At 39.9% G+C, this 16,035-nt stretch overlaps 3 protein-coding genes across 5 annotated transcripts in view; all 3 read right to left on the reverse strand.

Moving 5' to 3' along the window:
* obscnb (obscurin, cytoskeletal calmodulin and titin-interacting RhoGEF b) overlaps positions 1-16,035 on the reverse strand; it is a 60,175-nt gene that overhangs the window by 27,195 nt on the left and 16,945 nt on the right. For all 3 annotated transcript variants that reach the window (XM_086203775.1, XM_086203776.1, XM_086203774.1), the window contains exons 30-43: positions 15,721-15,990; positions 15,240-15,506; positions 14,095-14,361; positions 13,718-13,984; positions 13,341-13,607; positions 12,300-12,566; positions 3,958-4,029; positions 3,426-3,548; positions 2,938-3,009; positions 2,406-2,489; positions 2,133-2,207; positions 1,701-1,772; positions 1,155-1,223; positions 122-193 (exon numbers count right to left, since the gene is read on the reverse strand). In XM_086203775.1, the coding sequence (XP_086059901.1) occupies positions 122-193; positions 1,155-1,223; positions 1,701-1,772; positions 2,133-2,207; positions 2,406-2,489; positions 2,938-3,009; positions 3,426-3,548; positions 3,958-4,029; positions 12,300-12,566; positions 13,341-13,607; positions 13,718-13,984; positions 14,095-14,361; positions 15,240-15,506; positions 15,721-15,990 (2,244 nt within the window). The remainder of the gene's footprint in view (positions 1-121; positions 194-1,154; positions 1,224-1,700; positions 1,773-2,132; positions 2,208-2,405; positions 2,490-2,937; positions 3,010-3,425; positions 3,549-3,957; positions 4,030-12,299; positions 12,567-13,340; positions 13,608-13,717; positions 13,985-14,094; positions 14,362-15,239; positions 15,507-15,720; positions 15,991-16,035) is intronic.
* On the reverse strand, positions 5,299-8,073 carry LOC147261661 (uncharacterized). The gene is made up of 4 exons (XM_086203784.1): positions 7,588-8,073; positions 7,213-7,284; positions 6,687-6,755; positions 5,299-6,488 (listed from the first exon to the last, which is right to left on the reverse strand). The coding sequence occupies exons 1-4, from the start codon at positions 7,703-7,705 to the stop codon at positions 6,313-6,315; spliced, it is 435 nt and encodes a 144-aa protein (XP_086059910.1). The 5' UTR covers positions 7,706-8,073; the 3' UTR covers positions 5,299-6,312.
* On the reverse strand, positions 7,750-11,119 carry LOC147261662 (uncharacterized). Its single transcript, XM_086204783.1, has 8 exons — positions 10,590-11,119; positions 9,941-10,018; positions 9,566-9,637; positions 9,041-9,109; positions 8,648-8,842; positions 8,390-8,461; positions 7,864-7,932; positions 7,750-7,763 (listed from the first exon to the last, which is right to left on the reverse strand). The coding sequence occupies exons 1-8, from the start codon at positions 10,687-10,689 to the stop codon at positions 7,750-7,752; spliced, it is 669 nt and encodes a 222-aa protein (XP_086060909.1). The 5' UTR covers positions 10,690-11,119.

Below are 16,035 nucleotides of genomic sequence, written 5' to 3' on the forward strand. Positions count from 1 at the left end.
GCAAAAATGGAGCTTGAATTCTTATGGTTTTGCATATCCTAATCTCTTCCTGTTTCTGCTGTAATTAAAAAGGCACAAGAGTAATGTACACCATTGACATGGATAATATCCAGACAGTTACCTTCTACTGTTTCAATAATCTCTTGCCTCTGGTGTTCTCTAGCAACTACTGATGGGGCGTCAGGCTTCTTGGCTGAAAAGCAAATATGATATTACAGGTGGACACCTGATCTTCAGTCTGCTCAGACATTACAAATACAATGTCAGGTGCAATCAGTCTTTGCACGCTTCACACATATGTAAATTTAAGAGGCATCTGAGCGAGCAACCATAGAGGTGGGAAACAAGTGCACAATGTTCAGAGTTTTAGCTTGGTGCCTCCTGAAAAAGTAAAATGTAAAAAAACAAAAAACAAAAACCTTGTCAGAAGGGCAACAAAGGAATCTGTTCCTACCATAAGCTGTTTTATTAAAAATAGTGACAATGATATTGCTAGAAGAAAAATATAGTAGAGTATTAATATTTTTTCCTCCCCATAATGTTTGATTTACTTTCAAGAATGTAACAATGACCAAAACCCACAAGAATCCCTATGAATTGGCAAAAGGTAACACAAATATCTGCAGCTGGAAAAACACCACACACTGTAGCAGGTATGGCCAGCAATCAAGCAATAATTTGATACTGTGCTGCTCTCCTATATTGATAGTGAGATATCATGTTAGCCTTCCTCCTATCACGAACAGCACAATACCGCCAGTTGCCTGCTGACATCACAGGAATCACACACAACATCAGCGAGGACATAAGTCAATCAAATCACTTCAAAAAATAAATAAAATCAGTGAGGCTCAGGGGAAAACAATTCACATTCTCGAAACATTATCCGCAACCCAGCACAATACAGTAAAAAGGCATCAAAAATCTACGAGGAAATGTACATCTAAGGCAGACCTGGAGCACAGCACAGCATTGAAACACTTGGAGAGCCATTTTTACCACAGAATATCAGCAGAGCAAACAAAAAAAACAAAAACAAAGGCCATTTTGATTTGAATCTCATAAAGTAAAGCCAGACAAAATAAGACGGCAGCCATGCGTACGTATAGCCAAAAAGCCAAGCAAAAACATCCTGTGTGTCACGATCACTTCACCTCCCACAGTGAGCTCCTGTGTCTGAGTCTCCTGTTTCAGAGTCTCTCCTGTGCTTTGAAGCACCAGAGCTATGAAATTGAACATAAAGTAAGAACCTCAATTAGCTTTATGTTCTACAAATATCTTAAAATCAAAAGAATTGAAGGAAAAATTGAAGAGAAAAAGGACTAGTCATGTCAAAGTAACTCCACGGTTTACCTGTTTGTTTGTTTTTTTAACTTTCTTCAACTAAAAACTAAAGACCATGAATAATAACACAGATTATGCCATAAAAAAAATAAAATAAAAATCCACAATCACGTTGTGCCAATCGGAACAAACTTTGCAAAAATAAAATGGGGAATAAAAAAAATAGTTTTACTAGGGATATGAAACTCTCTGATGAAGCAAAATACTGAAGCGGCCAAAAATGTAACAATAGTCCTATCTTGATGTGTTCATCTCATTTTCAAATTTCAATGACTAAAGCGACACATTGCACAAACTAATTACAAATGCACATTAGCAACATGTACAAGCAACAAAGATAAGCAATAGACAGTTACCTTCTACTGTTTCAATTATCTCTTGCCTCTGGTGCTCTTTAGCAACCACAGACGGAACTTCAATCTTCTTGGCTGAAAAGCAAACATGGTAGTACAGGTTGACACCTGATCTTCAGTTTGCTCAGATATTACAAATTTAATATCTGGCAACATAAATCTTGCCATACTTGACGCATATTTAAAGTCCCAGGTATCTGATTCAAGCCATGTTGTCTATGTATTTTACCCACATGGAAAATAAAAAGACACAACCACACTGTCAGACAGAAGCAGTGACAAAATGGAGCCAGAAGAACTGCAGGACATAGGAACAATAGAAATAAACTGCAAAGATCAAAACTTGTACATGCCAAAAGCTACCAGCCAATTTTCAGGACAGAGAATGTTAAGCGGATAGTCATGTTGATATGATGCCATCTCCCTCCTCCATACCTTCCACTGTTCCTTTGCTTTCCTGCCTCTTAGGCTCAGGTTCAGCAGCAGAGAGAGGAGCTGACGACTTCACAGCTGAGAGGAAACATTGTTGATACATACTTGAACACAGCATTAAAACAAATGGGAAGCTAATAGAGTAGTGCCACACGCAACTGCCTACACCTTCAATACTGAGAATAAGACAATTGAAGCCATCAGGACAGCATTGACAAACGTTTCAATATTTCACAAAGCCAAGCAAACACATCTCGTGTGTCACATTCATTTCACCTCCAACAGTCAGCTCCTGTGTCTGAGTCTCTTGCTTCAGGAGTTGCTGTGTCAGGGTCTGTCCAGTGGTTTGCAGCGTCACGGCTATGAAGTTGAACATAACGTCGGAACCTCAGTTGCATTTGTGCATTACAAATGTCCTGAAACCAAATTCTGATGATCTTGCTAACAAGTCAGTCTTCATACTGTGCAGTTAACCAGGGGACTAACACAAAAGACCAAAAATGATGATAAACATTGTGCCATTTAATTATTGAAATGAAAAGCCACACTTACTTTGCGCCAAATAGAACAAGCTATGCAAATAATAAGAAGTAAAAAAAAACCTGATTCCCTCTTAAGCACAACACTCACGGCACTTATAAGACAAGTTAGCATTGAAAAAATATGCAGCAACTATTCCTTAAGTGTTGCATATCTTCAAACTGTTTTTCATACTGTTGACTTTCAAAGACTAAAAACACATTGGCAACTCACATATTGTAAATGTATATATGCTGTGTACACGAGTAACAGGGATAAGCTCAGTTACCTTCTACTGTTTCAATAATCCCCTGCCTCTGATGCTCTTTAGCAACTACTGATGCAGCGTCAGTCTTCTTGGCTGAAAAGAAAATTTGATATTACAGGTGGACACCTGATCTGCATTCTGTTATGACATATCAAGAATGCATCTTGCCAGATTTGATCTTCAACCGCAAATTTAAACTCAAAAGGCATATTATTCAAACCATGTTGTGTATGATGCATTTTCATTTTACCTTCAACAGTGAGGAAAAAAAACAATCACATGAAAATATGAGGCCAACACACTGTCCGACTGAAGCAGCATTTGAGCAGATGCAGGCACAGAAACTGGATGAAACAACAAAAATTAACCTGGAAAGATCACAACCTGAAGGCCCCAAGCTACAGACCCAGAGAGAAAGACTGCACACAATGACACAAACCCATCACAAAGATGGACAAAGAATATAAAGCTGAAAGTCATGGCAAGATGTTGCCATCCTCCCTCCATACCTTCCACTGTTTCTTTACTGTCCTGGCTCTTAGATTCAGGTTTACCAGCTGAGAGAGGAGCTGATGACTTCTGTGAACGAGTCTCCTGTTTCTGAGTCTTTCCAGTGCTCTGCAGCATCCCAGCTATGAAATTGAATGTAAAGTTGGAACCTTAGTTATGTTTTTGTGTTATAAAATACCTTACAACCAACAGCTAATGAAGCAGAAAAAAAGTCAACAAAAGCCTCAATACTGTGCAGCCAAGAAGACGAACAAAAGACCCAAAACGCTGATGCAGATAATGCCATTTAACTATTGAAACTGTTTCATATGTTTTGCAAAATAGTTAATCCAAAAATTTGAGACAGGACAAAATATATTTAGTCTTCTGGCAAGGCGCAAGACTCTTGAGAAAAGCTTTTGGCAAAAACCGAGTAACAACTCTTTAACTTTTTCAACTTGTAGTGCACAAAGCGACACATTGCACAGACATATCATAATGAAGATCATGGGCAACATACACAAGCTACACTGACCATCTCCACACTGTTACCTTCTACTGTTTCAATTATCTCCTTCCTCTGGTGCTGTTTAGAAACAACTGATGCAGCTTCAGGCTTCTTGGCTGAAAAAGAAATATGATATTACAGGGAGACACCTGATCTTCAGTCTGCTAACACATCACAAATATGATAAAGTACAATCAACTTTGACACTTAATGCACATGTAAATTCAGACACCAGCCACTAAATTCAGTGTTGGTTAAGCTGTCTCTCTATGCTAACCAACAACACTGAGGAAAGAGACTCACATGAGGAAACCGCAATATGAAACAGAAGCAGCGTTTTCCATAACAGAGGCAAGAAAATCCTGTGGCACAATTTTTGTGCAGACCCCACACGATGAGACAAAAACAAGCAGAGACAGAAAATCAAGCTGAACATCATTCTAACTGGGTTCTATCTCCCCTCCATACCTTCCACTGTTCCTTTGATTTCCTGCCTCTTAGATTCAGGTTCAGCAGCAGAGAGAGGAGTTGACGACTTCACAGCTGAGAGGAAACATTGTTGATACATACTTGATCATCTACTTTACCATTAAAACTATAAACAAATATCACCTGACAAAGAGGGCCCTAACTTTCACACAATACCATTAAAGCACCATCAGTTAACAATGAATGAATGAAAAGATTCAAATGGATAATCAGCAGAGCCATCAGAACAGTTTGTATTGGTGATATCACATTGCAAAGGCATATGTCATCAATGGTCAACATTAAAAAAACAATTTTAAAAAGCATGACATGAAAATGAGAAACAAGGAAAATCTGCTAAAATGACAACCTGCTTTATTTTAAAATGGACTGTCCTGATAAGGAGAGACACTGGTCCCCTCTGGAGACTATGAGTAGCTTCCTGAGTCTCCAGGTGTCAGGACAAAGATCTGTAATTCATAACTAAATCCTCCCACAAAACAGGAGCAAATAGCCTGAAAACTACCTGAAACCTTATTTTCATATCAACAACTGAAAATGGAGACAAAAACAAGAAGTTCTGAAGTTTAATCCTTTCAGCAAAATCCAGACTGCACTGGGTACTACACTCTCTATAGGTGTGAGTAAACGAATGGCAGCCTTGCTTACAACTCTGAACACTGTTTCAATATTTCACAAAAGCCACATCTGTACGACATTTATGCCACTTTCAAAAGAGAGCTCCTGTATCTGAGTCTTCTGTTTCCACAATTTGTCCAGGAGATGGAAGCGTCACCACTATGAAGTGGAACATAAAGTTGGAACTTTCATTAGCTTTGCATATTATGAATGTCTTATAAACAACAACTACTTAAACAGTGAACAAAGACAGATTATCCTGCTCATAAATCAGCCTCCATAATGTGCAGCCGAACAGGAGACTACTAAACATAAAAAATGATGACACAGATCAGGCAATTTAACTAATGGAATAAACACCATATTTATTTAGCACAAAATAGAATAAGCCAGGCCAAAATATAACACAAGACCAAAACACATTGAGGACACTGAGGACTCAAGACACTCCAATGTGATGAGCTAGTAGCTGAAAAATGGAAAGACAAGACTTAGACTTAATCTGTTGTCTCACTGTTGACTTGAAACATCAGAGTGACACACTGCATACCTTACTTACAAATGTACATGGGCTACATGCATCATACACAAGCAACACTGAGACCGTTCAGACTGTTACCCTCTACCATTTCAATTATCTCTTGCCTCTGGTGCTCTTTAGCAACTACTGATGGAGCTTCGGGCATCTTGGCTGAAAAGCACATATGATATTACAGGTGGACCCCTGATCTTCAGTCTGCTCAGACATTACAAATGTAATAGCTGGCAAAATCAATATTCACAATTGCCACACATAAATTCAGACAACAGCCACCGCATTCAAACTGTGTTATCGATACAACTCACACAACGAAACCATATTAGACAGAAACAAGGAGCAAGGTTAAACTTTGGGGCAGACGACACGCACAGCTACATAATAACCATCATCAAGATGGACAGAGAACCATTCCATCCATCCATCCTTTGTCTTCCGCTTATTCCTGTTAAGGGTCGCGGGGGGGCTGGAGCTTATCCCAGCAGCTACGGGTGAGAGGCAGGGTTCACCCTGGACAGGTCACCAGTCCATCACAGGGCCAACATAGAGAGACAAACAACCATTCACACTCACAGTCACACCTACAGTCAATTTAGAGTATCAATCAGCCTCGTCCCCAATTGCATGTCTTTGGATGGTGGGAAGGAGCCAGAGTCCCCGGAGAGAACCCACGCAGGCACGGGGAGAACATGCAAACTCCACACAGAAAGATCCCGTGCCCGAGCTGGGACTCGAACCTGGAACCTTCTTGCTGTCAGGCGACAGTGCTGACCACTGCACCACTGTGCCGCCTATGGACAGAGAACATAAATCTTAAATACATGGTAAGATGTTGCCATCTTCCCTCCATACCTTCCACTGTTCCTTTGCTTTCCTGCTGCCTCTTAGATTCAGGTTCAGCAGCAGAGAGAGGAGCTGACGACTTCAAAGCTGAGAGGAAACATTGTTGATACATACTTGAGCACAGCATTAAAACAAATGGGAAGCTAATAGAGTAGTGCCACACGCAACTGCCTACACCTTCAATACTGAGAATAAGACAATTGCAGCCATCAGGACAGCATTGACAAATATTTCAATATTTCACAAAGCCAAGCAAACACATCTCGTGTGTCACATTCATTTCACCTCCAACAGTCAGCTCCTGTGTCTGAGTCTCTTGTTCCAGAGGCTGTCCAGAGGCTTGCAGTGTCACAGCTATGAAATTGGACATAAAGTTGGACTTGGAACTAAGCTTTTTGTATTAAAAATGTCTTACAGCCAACAAGTACTTGAGCCAAACAGTGAACAAAGACAAGTCTTCCTGCTAGAAAGACAGCCTCCATTCTGTGCTGCCAACCAGGCAAATAAAATGAATAAAACACCAAAAATGATAACACAGATCATGCCACTTGACCAATAACAGAGAAGCCACATTTACTTTGTGCAAAATAGAACAAGCTGGGCTAGAAATAAGATGCCTGACAGAAGCATACACAAAGCCTTCAAATTAGCTGCTCTAAAATTAATTGAAAACACCTGAAGATGTCAATAGCTCAATCTACTTCCCATACTTTGAACTCTCAGTGAACAAAGTAATACATTACACACCAAGATTACAAATGCACATGGGCCACATACATAAAGTAACGCTTGGAAATCTCCAGACAAGTACCTTGTACTGTTTGAATTATGTCCTGCCTCTGGTGCTCTTTAGCAATTACAGATGCAGCTTCAGGCTTTCTGGCTGAAAAACAAATGTGATATTACAGGTGGACACCTGATACACCTAAACTAAGAGGCACCTAATTCAAACATGGATGTTTATATCGTCTTTGCATTTTAGCCACAACAGCGTGGAAAAATGTTCCACATGAAATCATCGACACTGTCAGACGGATGCAACAATTGACTGCAAGACGCAATTGAAAACCCTGTACAGGCCGCAAGCTACAGACCCAAGATGTGATGACACAAAAACCATCATCAAGATGGACAGAGAACATAAATCTTAAATACATGGTAAGATGTTGCCATCTTCCCTCCATACCTTCCACTGTTCCTTTGCTTTCCTGCTGCCTCTTAGATTCAGGTTCAGCAGCAGAGAGAGGAGCTGACGACTTCAAAGCTGAGAGGAAACATTGTTGATACATACTTGAGCACAGCATTAAAACAAATGGGAAGCTAATAGAGTAGTGCCACACGCAACTGCCTACACCTTCAATACTGAGAATAAGACAATTGCAGCCATCAGGACAGCATTGACAAATATTTCAATATTTCACAAAGCCAAGCAAACACATCTCGTGTGTCACATTCATTTCACCTCCAACAGTCAGCTCCTGTGTCTGAGTCTCTTGTTCCAGAGGCTGTCCAGAGGCTTGCAGTGTCACAGCTATGAAATTGGACATAAAGTTGGACTTGGAACTAAGCTTTTTGTATTAAAAATGTCTTACAGCCAACAAGTACTTGAGCCAAACAGTGAACAAAGACAAGTCTTCCTGCTAGAAAGACAGCCTCCATTCTGTGCTGCCAACCAGGCAAATAAAATGAATAAAACACCAAAAATGATAACACAGATCATGCCACTTGACCAATAACAGAGAAGCCACATTTACTTTGTGCAAAATAGAACAAGCTGGGCTAGAAATAAGATGCCTGACAGAAGCATACACAAAGCCTTCAAATTAGCTGCTCTAAAATTAATTGAAAACACCTGAAGATGTCAATAGCTCAATCTACTTCCCATACTTTGAACTCTCAGTGAACAAAGTAATACATTACACACCAAGATTACAAATGCACATGGGCCACATACAAAAAGCAACGCTTGGAAATCTCCAGACAAGTACCTTGTACTGTTTGAATTATGTCTTGCCTCTGGTGCTCTTTAGCAATTACAGATGCAGCTTCAGGCTTTCTGGCTGAAAAACAAATGTGATATTACAGGTGGACACCTGATACACCTAAACTAAGAGGCACCTAATTCAAACATGGATGTTTATATCGTCTTTGCATTTTAGCCACAACAGCGTGGAAAAATGTTCCACATGAAATCATCGACACTGTCAGACGGATGCAACAATTGACTGCAAGACGCAATTGAAAACCCTGTACAGGCCGCAAGCTACAGACCCAAGATGTGATGACACAAAAACCATCATCAAGATGGACAGAGAACATAAATCTTAAATACATGGTAAGATGTTGCCATCTTCCCTCCATACCTTCCACTGTTCCTTTGCTTTCCTGCTGCCTCTTAGATTCAGGTTCAGCAGCAGAGAGAGGAGCTGACGACTTCAAAGCTGAGAGGAAACATTGTTGATACATACTTGAGCACAGCATTAAAACAAATGGGAAGCTAATAGAGTAGTGCCACACGCAACTGCCTACACCTTCAATACTGAGAATAAGACAATTGCAGCCATCAGGACAGCATTGACAAATATTTCAATATTTCACAAAGCCAAGCAAACACATCTCGTGTGTCACATTCATTTCACCTCCAACAGTCAGCTCCTGTGTCTGAGTCTCTTGTTCCAGAGGCTGTCCAGAGGCTTGCAGTGTCACAGCTATGAAATTGGACGTAAAGTTGGAATCAGAACTAAGCTTTTTGTATTAAAAATGTCTTACAGCCAACAAGTACTTGAGCCAAACAGTGAACAAAGACAAGTCTTCCTGCTAGAAAGACAGCCTCCATTCTGTGCAGCCAACCAGGCAAATAAAATGAATAAACACCAAAAATGATAACACAGATCATGCCACTTGACCAATAACAGAGAAGCCACATTTACTTTGTGCAAAATAGAACAAGCTAGGCTAGAAATAAGATGCCTGACAGAAGCATACACAAAGCCTTCAAATTAGCTGCTCTAAAATTAATTGAAAACACCTGAAGATGTCAATAGCTCAATCTACTTCCCATACTTTGAACTCTCAGTGAACAAAGTAATACATTACACACCAAGATTACAAATGCACACGGGCCACATACATAAAGTAACGCTTGGAAATCTCCAGACAAGTACCTTGTACTGTTTGAATTATGTCCTGCCTCTGGTGCTCTTTAGCAATTACAGATGCAGCTTCAGGCTTTCTGGCTGAAAAACAAATGTGATATTACAGGTGGACACCTGATACACCTAAACTAAGAGGCACCTAATTCAAACATGGATGTTTATATCGTCTTTGCATTTTAGCCACAACAGCGTGGAAAAATGTTCCACATGAAATCAACGACACTGTCAGACGGATGCAACAATTGACTGCAAGATGCAACTGAAAACCCTGTACAGGCCGCAAGCTACAGACCCAAGATGTGATGACACAAAAACCATCATCAAGATGGACAGAGAACATAAATCTTAAATACATGGTAAGATGTTGCCATCTTCCCTCCATACCTTCCACTGTTCCTTTGCTTTCCTGCTGCCTCTTAGATTCAGGTTCAGCAGCAGAGAGAGGAGCTGACGACTTCACAGCTGAGAGGAAACATTGTTGTTACATACTTGATAATCTACACTATGATTAAAAAAAAAACATAAACACATGTCACCTTGTGAACTGACCCACAATCTGCACATCAATACAACATCAGGACCATAAAAACACTATCAGCTAACAATGAATGAAGATATTCAAGTTGCTTTGCTGATTACAATGATGAGAACTATAGATATTAACAAATTAAAGACATACACTGTTAACACTACAAATGATAAAATAAATATATATATATATATATATATATATATATATATATATATACACACACATACTGTATACATATATCGCAAGACACAAAAACATGCAACAAGAAGCAAGGTCCACTGAGATGAGACGCCATCTAATATAAAACAGACTGATCTTGTGTTTTCTGAAGACCATGAATCACAAGCCATCATGTTTTACGTTTTAATCAGTTCCAGTAAAGCGAGACTAAACTGCCCACTATACTCTCTATACCTGAAATTAAACAATGACAGCCATGCTTAAAGATCTGACAAATGTTTCAATATCAAGCAAACATCCAGAGTGTCACATTTATTTCACCTCCAACAATGAGCTCCTGTGTCCGAGACTCCTGTTTCAGGAGTTGCTGTTTCAAAGTCTGTCCAGTGGTTTGCAGAGTCACAGCTATCAAGTTGAACATAAAGTTGGAACCTCAGTTACCTTTGTATATCACACATATCTTACATCCTGGAATTTTTGAAAGGAACATTTCAGAGAACAGAAACCAATTATCTTGCTAATGAGTCACCCTCCAGCCAACTAGGAGACTAACACAAATAAAAGACTAATAATAGTGACACAGACCATTAAGCAATTTAACTTTTGAAAACACAAGCAACATGTACTTTATGCCACACAGAATAAACTACGCCAAAAACATAATGCAGCCCAAAAACATATTTAGCCTTCAAGCACGAAACACGATCCTCACAAGACAAGTTAGAAGCCAAAAACACAGCAACAACTCCCTAAATTTTGAATATCTTAATCCAGTTTTCTCATTGTAAACTTTGAACGAACAAAGTGACGTTTTGCACATAGATTACAAATGCCCATGGGCTATGTACAGACACAACACAGCAATTCGCTCAACAGTTACCTTCTACTGTTTTAATTATCTCTTGCCTCTGGTGCTCTTTCATAACTACTGATGGAGCTTCAGTCTTCTTCGCTGAAAAGAAAATCTGGTATTACAAGTGGACACCTGATCTTCAGTCTGTTGACATGACATATCAAGAATGAATCCTGCCAAATTTAAAGCACAACTGCACATTTAAACTCAAAAAGCTGAAAAGCAAATACAACATTACAGGCCTGAGGGATATTGTACATCAATTGCACCTATTTGAAACATGAACACTTGAAGTTTTTTCTATTTTAGCACCAGTGTGGAAAAAAGACCCACATGAAAACAACTGCATTGTGAGACAGAAGCAGCATTTGTTTCAATGAAGCCACAGAAACAGAAAGTAAAATCCCCTCTAAAGCTCAATCTGTGCAAGCCAAAAGCTACAAACCCACGATGTGACAACACAAAAGCCATCATCAAGATGGACAGAGAATGCAAAGGTCAAAGTCATGCTGACATGTAGTCATCCTCCCTCCATACCTTCCATTGTTTGTTTGGTTTCCTGGCTCTTAGCCTCAGGTTTAGCAGCAGAGAGAGGAGCTGACGACTTCACAGCTGAGAGGAAACATTGTTGATATATACTTGACTTAAAGTGGTCTATAACAATCTACTTTACCATTTGAAATAAGAAAACCAAATATCCTCTGACAAAGTGGCCCACAACTTTCAATTTCAAAACACCCAAATAGCTTTGCTGATTAAATAGAGCAGTCACTACATATACCGTTTAAGAGAAATACATCATCATTGGTCAAAACCACAGTCAAAACAAAACCATAACAAGAAACACCACAAGCAGCAAGAAGCAAGGTCTGCTAAAATGGACTGTCAAATCACTGAAGCCAGTAATAAAATAAAGGGAAAATAAGATTTTAATATTAAGATCAAGGTATCACTCTTTATCAAGGCACACAGCACCTATTGATCCAATTCACATAACTCGAGGTACATTTCTGATGAACTGATACCACTTAATACTCACAAAAGTGTTTTGTTAGATTTTACTCAACATCTACCATTAAAAAATGTGTAAATGAGCAGTGATTTGTACACAATAAATGCATGGATAGGTGATTTTTCCAAATTACCCACATTTTAATTAAAGCTTCAAATCCTCCTACCTTTAATGTTGATGTTTGCTGTGGTCTTCTGGTCTCCACACTCACAGCTGTACTCTCCACTGTCAGCTGGCACCACTTTGTTGATCAGGAGTTCATTGACAGCAGCCGTCTGCTTCATCTGGTACTTTTCTCCAGACTTCAGCACCTTTGTTCCTTTCTTCCACTCCACTGGGACTCCAGGTTTAGAGATCTCACAGCGTAAAGTAGCACTGGCTCCCTCCTCAGCTTCCTGACTCTGCAGCTTCTGTTTGAAGGTCACTGGTTGGACTGAATATTTATTAGCCAATTAGTAACCAATAAAAAACAAAGAAGTAGAAAACTAAGAAAAACATCAATTTAGTAACACTAAGTGTCTCAATAAACACACTTAAAAAAATGCCACAATACACTGAAAGGACAAAGTGAAAATCGCAGGTTGCTGCACAAACAAGCTGGGGCCGATGTTAACAGCGTAACAGCTACAACCAGCACACTGTGGTCTCTCTAGAGGGTGAAGAGGAATACAAATGAGTGGGTGTGGTGATCAAAAAAGACTGGTTATTATTGGTTTCATGGATCCTAGAACACATATCAGCAGAATGTGAACTTGCATCATGGCAATACGCTTTCGGTGAAAAGACAGTTGATTGGTAGAGTGATGATACTATGAATCAAACAAAACCCGTGGTGAGCCCATTTATGTGACTTCATCAGACCGAAGCCATAATTCTCAGTCTCGTGTTGGAAATTACCATTTTGGAAGTGATGAGAAACAAAATAATTCAGTTTGCCCGACTTATTTTAGAACAAATAAAAAATGCGATTTTTCCCCAAAAAATTATGTTGGGTACGCAATGAAGATGAGGCTCAGGACCCTGATGTTACTCAAATAAACAATCAGAATTATGAGTTATATGCCACTCCTCTAATAGGTGTGTGGTTATTTTGAAACCTTCTCATCTCACTTGCAATTGATAATTGAACATGATAGGCCCTACTGAAAAACAGATCTGTAGAATCTTTAGGTCCGCTGGTCTAACTTTTTGAAAATTGTCCTCCTACCCTTGATCTTGATACTGGCTGCAGTCTTCTGGTCTCCACACTCACAGCTGTACTCTCCACTGTCAGCTGGCACCACTTTGTTGATCTGGAGTTCATTGACAGCAGCCGTCTGCTTCATCTGGTACTTTTCTCCAGACTTCAGGACCTGTGTTCCTTTCTTCCACTCCACTGGGACTCCAGGTTTTGAGATCTCACAACGTAAAGTAACACTGGCTCCCTCCTCAGCCTCCTGACTCTGCAGCTTTTGTTTGAATGTCACTGGTTGGGCTGAGCATTTATTTACGTGTTAATAACCAGGGGCATGCCGTTACATATAAATAAAATTTAAATTTTTTAATCACTTCCATAGACAAATGATTTTAACACCTTCCTCCTACCATTGATTTTAAGACTGGCTGTGGTCTTCTGGTCTCCACACTCACAGCTGTACTCTCCACTGTCTTCTGGCACCACTTCGTTGATCAGGAGTTCATTGACAGCAGCCGTCTGCTTCATCTGGTACTTTTCTCCAGACTTCAGGGCCTGTGTTCCTTTCTTCCACTCCACTGGGACTCCAGGTTTAGAGATCTCACAACGTAAAGTAACACTGGCTCCCTCCTCAGCCTCCTGACTCTGCAGCTTTTGTTTGAATGTCACTGGTTGGGCTGAGCATTTATTTATGGGTTAATAACCAGGGGCATGCCGTTACATATAAATAAAATTTACATTTTTTAATCACTTCCAAAGACAAACTATTTAACACCCTCCCTCCTACCATTGATTTTAAGACTGGCTGTGGTCTTCTGGTCTCCACACTCACAGCTGTACTCTCCACTGTCTTCTGGCACCACTTTGTTGATCAGGAGTTCATTGACAGCAGCCGTCTGCTTCATCTGGTACTTTTCTCCAGACTTCAGGGCCTGTGTTCCTTTCTTCCACTCCACTGGGACTCCAGGTTTTGAGATCTCACAACGTAAAGTAACACTGGCTCCCTCCTCAGCCTCCTGACTCTGCAGCTTTTGTTTGAATGTCACTGGTTGGGCTGAGCATTTATTAGCTAGTTAGTAACAAATGGCAAGCCAATAAAAACAATACACAAAATTGAAAAAACTGCCACCAAACACACTGATAACAATGGCAGGTCACACTGTAAAGAAGCTGGGTCCCATGTTAACTGCAATAGCAACAACTAGCAGAGCGTAGCAGGTTCAGCTTCTTGCAAGTTACATGAAAATGACAGTTGAAATCCAGTGTACAAAATGGTACTACAGACTGTACAGTAATACAATAGATACAAAACAATGTACAAGATAAAAAATACAGCAGATCTGATAATGATTTGTCCTTATTTATGGTATTAACAATGAATCTACCCAGGATATTGTACAAGGACTATATTTATAAGGTCAGTAACTACTGAAAGTGACTGAGGGTAATGTTAGGTGAAACAAATGCATATATTTTTTGGTCCCAACAAAAACAGAGATGGTGCCCGAGTTCTAAGGAGCCAGCTCTTTAACGGTAAAGGACAGGAAAACCCTCTCTAGAATCATAGTTATGATAATGGGGCCTTAGGGTATAAACTAATTGCCCTGTACCTGAGCAAAATGAATGTATCAGCTTCCCCTTCAAAGCAATTTGCTTGATGAACAGGCAGAAAAAATAATTACAAAAAGAAAAGAAAATGCTGTACTTCTTAGAGGAAACTGGGCTGTATGTCTATGCTGTAAGACATGCTACTAAATATATCAGGCTCCTTATCTCAGCTTCATGTCATGTGATCATAGCACGTTATGTTTAAGATGTCAGACATTGTGGTTTCAGAGAAATAACAACTTCAAGATATTATTATCTCACACACTATACCCTTAAAACCTGAACTCAAATGCATACTCAGAACACACATGCTTAAGTTCTTACCTTTTACTGTCACCTTTGCCATGCTTTTGGCAGTGCCCACATCACAAGTGTAGATATCAGTGTCGTCTTCCTCAAGGTGTTTGATGACAAGACTTAAGACCCCTGCTCTCTGGGACATCTCATATCGACCTCCAGCCTTGAGCTCACTGTGACCTTTAAGCCATATCACTGTGGATGGGGTTTGTTCAGTCTCACATTGCAAAGTCACAGAGCTCTTCTCCTCTGCTTGGCTGTCCTTTAGTGTTTTACTGAATTTATGGATCGGCTCTGTGACAAGAAAACAATGTCTAAGGAAACTGAATCAATGGTACGCGGTATTGGTTTTAGAGAATGAGTAAAAGCAGGGAACTGAGTCTACATTTGGAATGGGTTTTAATTAGCTTTTTACTAATCCCCCAACAGCTGTCATGGGCAAATCTACACTGTAAAGATGGCAGCTGCCTGAAGATGAAAGAAGATACCTTAATAATTCAAATCTTACCCTTGATCTCCAGCTTGGCCCTAGTAGTTGCACCACCAATAACCTCACAACTGTATTCTCCAGAGTCTTGAGCAGAGACATTATGGATGACAAGTTTCATAACTTTTCCTTCTTGGCTAATGTCATATTTCTGGCTTTTCCTTATTGTTTTTCCTTCTTTGATCCACTTTACGGTGGAAGTAGCATGTGTCACCTCACAGGTAAATACAGCATCCTCCCCTTTGACAGCAATAACACTCTCCAGACCGCTCAACACAGATGAAGCTTTCCCTGTAACAGAGGACATGTTTGGAATTTGTCACTGTATATTTTCAA

The sequence above is a fragment of the Aulostomus chinensis genome, chromosome 5 (assembly GCF_037954235.1).
Source record: "Aulostomus chinensis isolate RoL2024-O1b breed Wild chromosome 5, RoL_Achi_v1.0, whole genome shotgun sequence".
In the NCBI taxonomy this organism is placed as follows: Eukaryota; Metazoa; Chordata; class Actinopteri; order Syngnathiformes; family Aulostomidae; genus Aulostomus; species Aulostomus chinensis.

Coding starts and splice junctions, on each gene's coding strand:
- LOC147261661 (XM_086203784.1), bottom strand. CDS start 7,705: ATGCTGTGCTCAAGTATGTATCAACAATGTTTCCTCTCAGCTTTGAAG. Junction 7,285..7,587: donor AAGCAAAGGAACAGTGGAAG/GTATGGAGGGAA, acceptor TTTGTTTTTCAG/CCAGAAAGCCTGAAGCTGCA. Junction 6,756..7,212: donor CATAATTCAAACAGTACAAG/GTACTTGTCTGG, acceptor CCAATTTCATAG/CTGTGACACTGCAAGCCTCT.
- LOC147261662 (XM_086204783.1), bottom strand. CDS start 10,689: ATGTTCAACTTGATAGCTGTGACTCTGCAAACCACTGGACAGACTTTG. Junction 8,462..8,647: donor TAGCTTGCGGCCTGTACAGG/GTTTTCAATTGC, acceptor TTTGTTTTTCAG/CCAGAAAGCCTGAAGCTGCA. Junction 7,933..8,389: donor CATAATTCAAACAGTACAAG/GTACTTGTCTGG, acceptor CCAATTTCATAG/CTGTGACACTGCAAGCCTCT.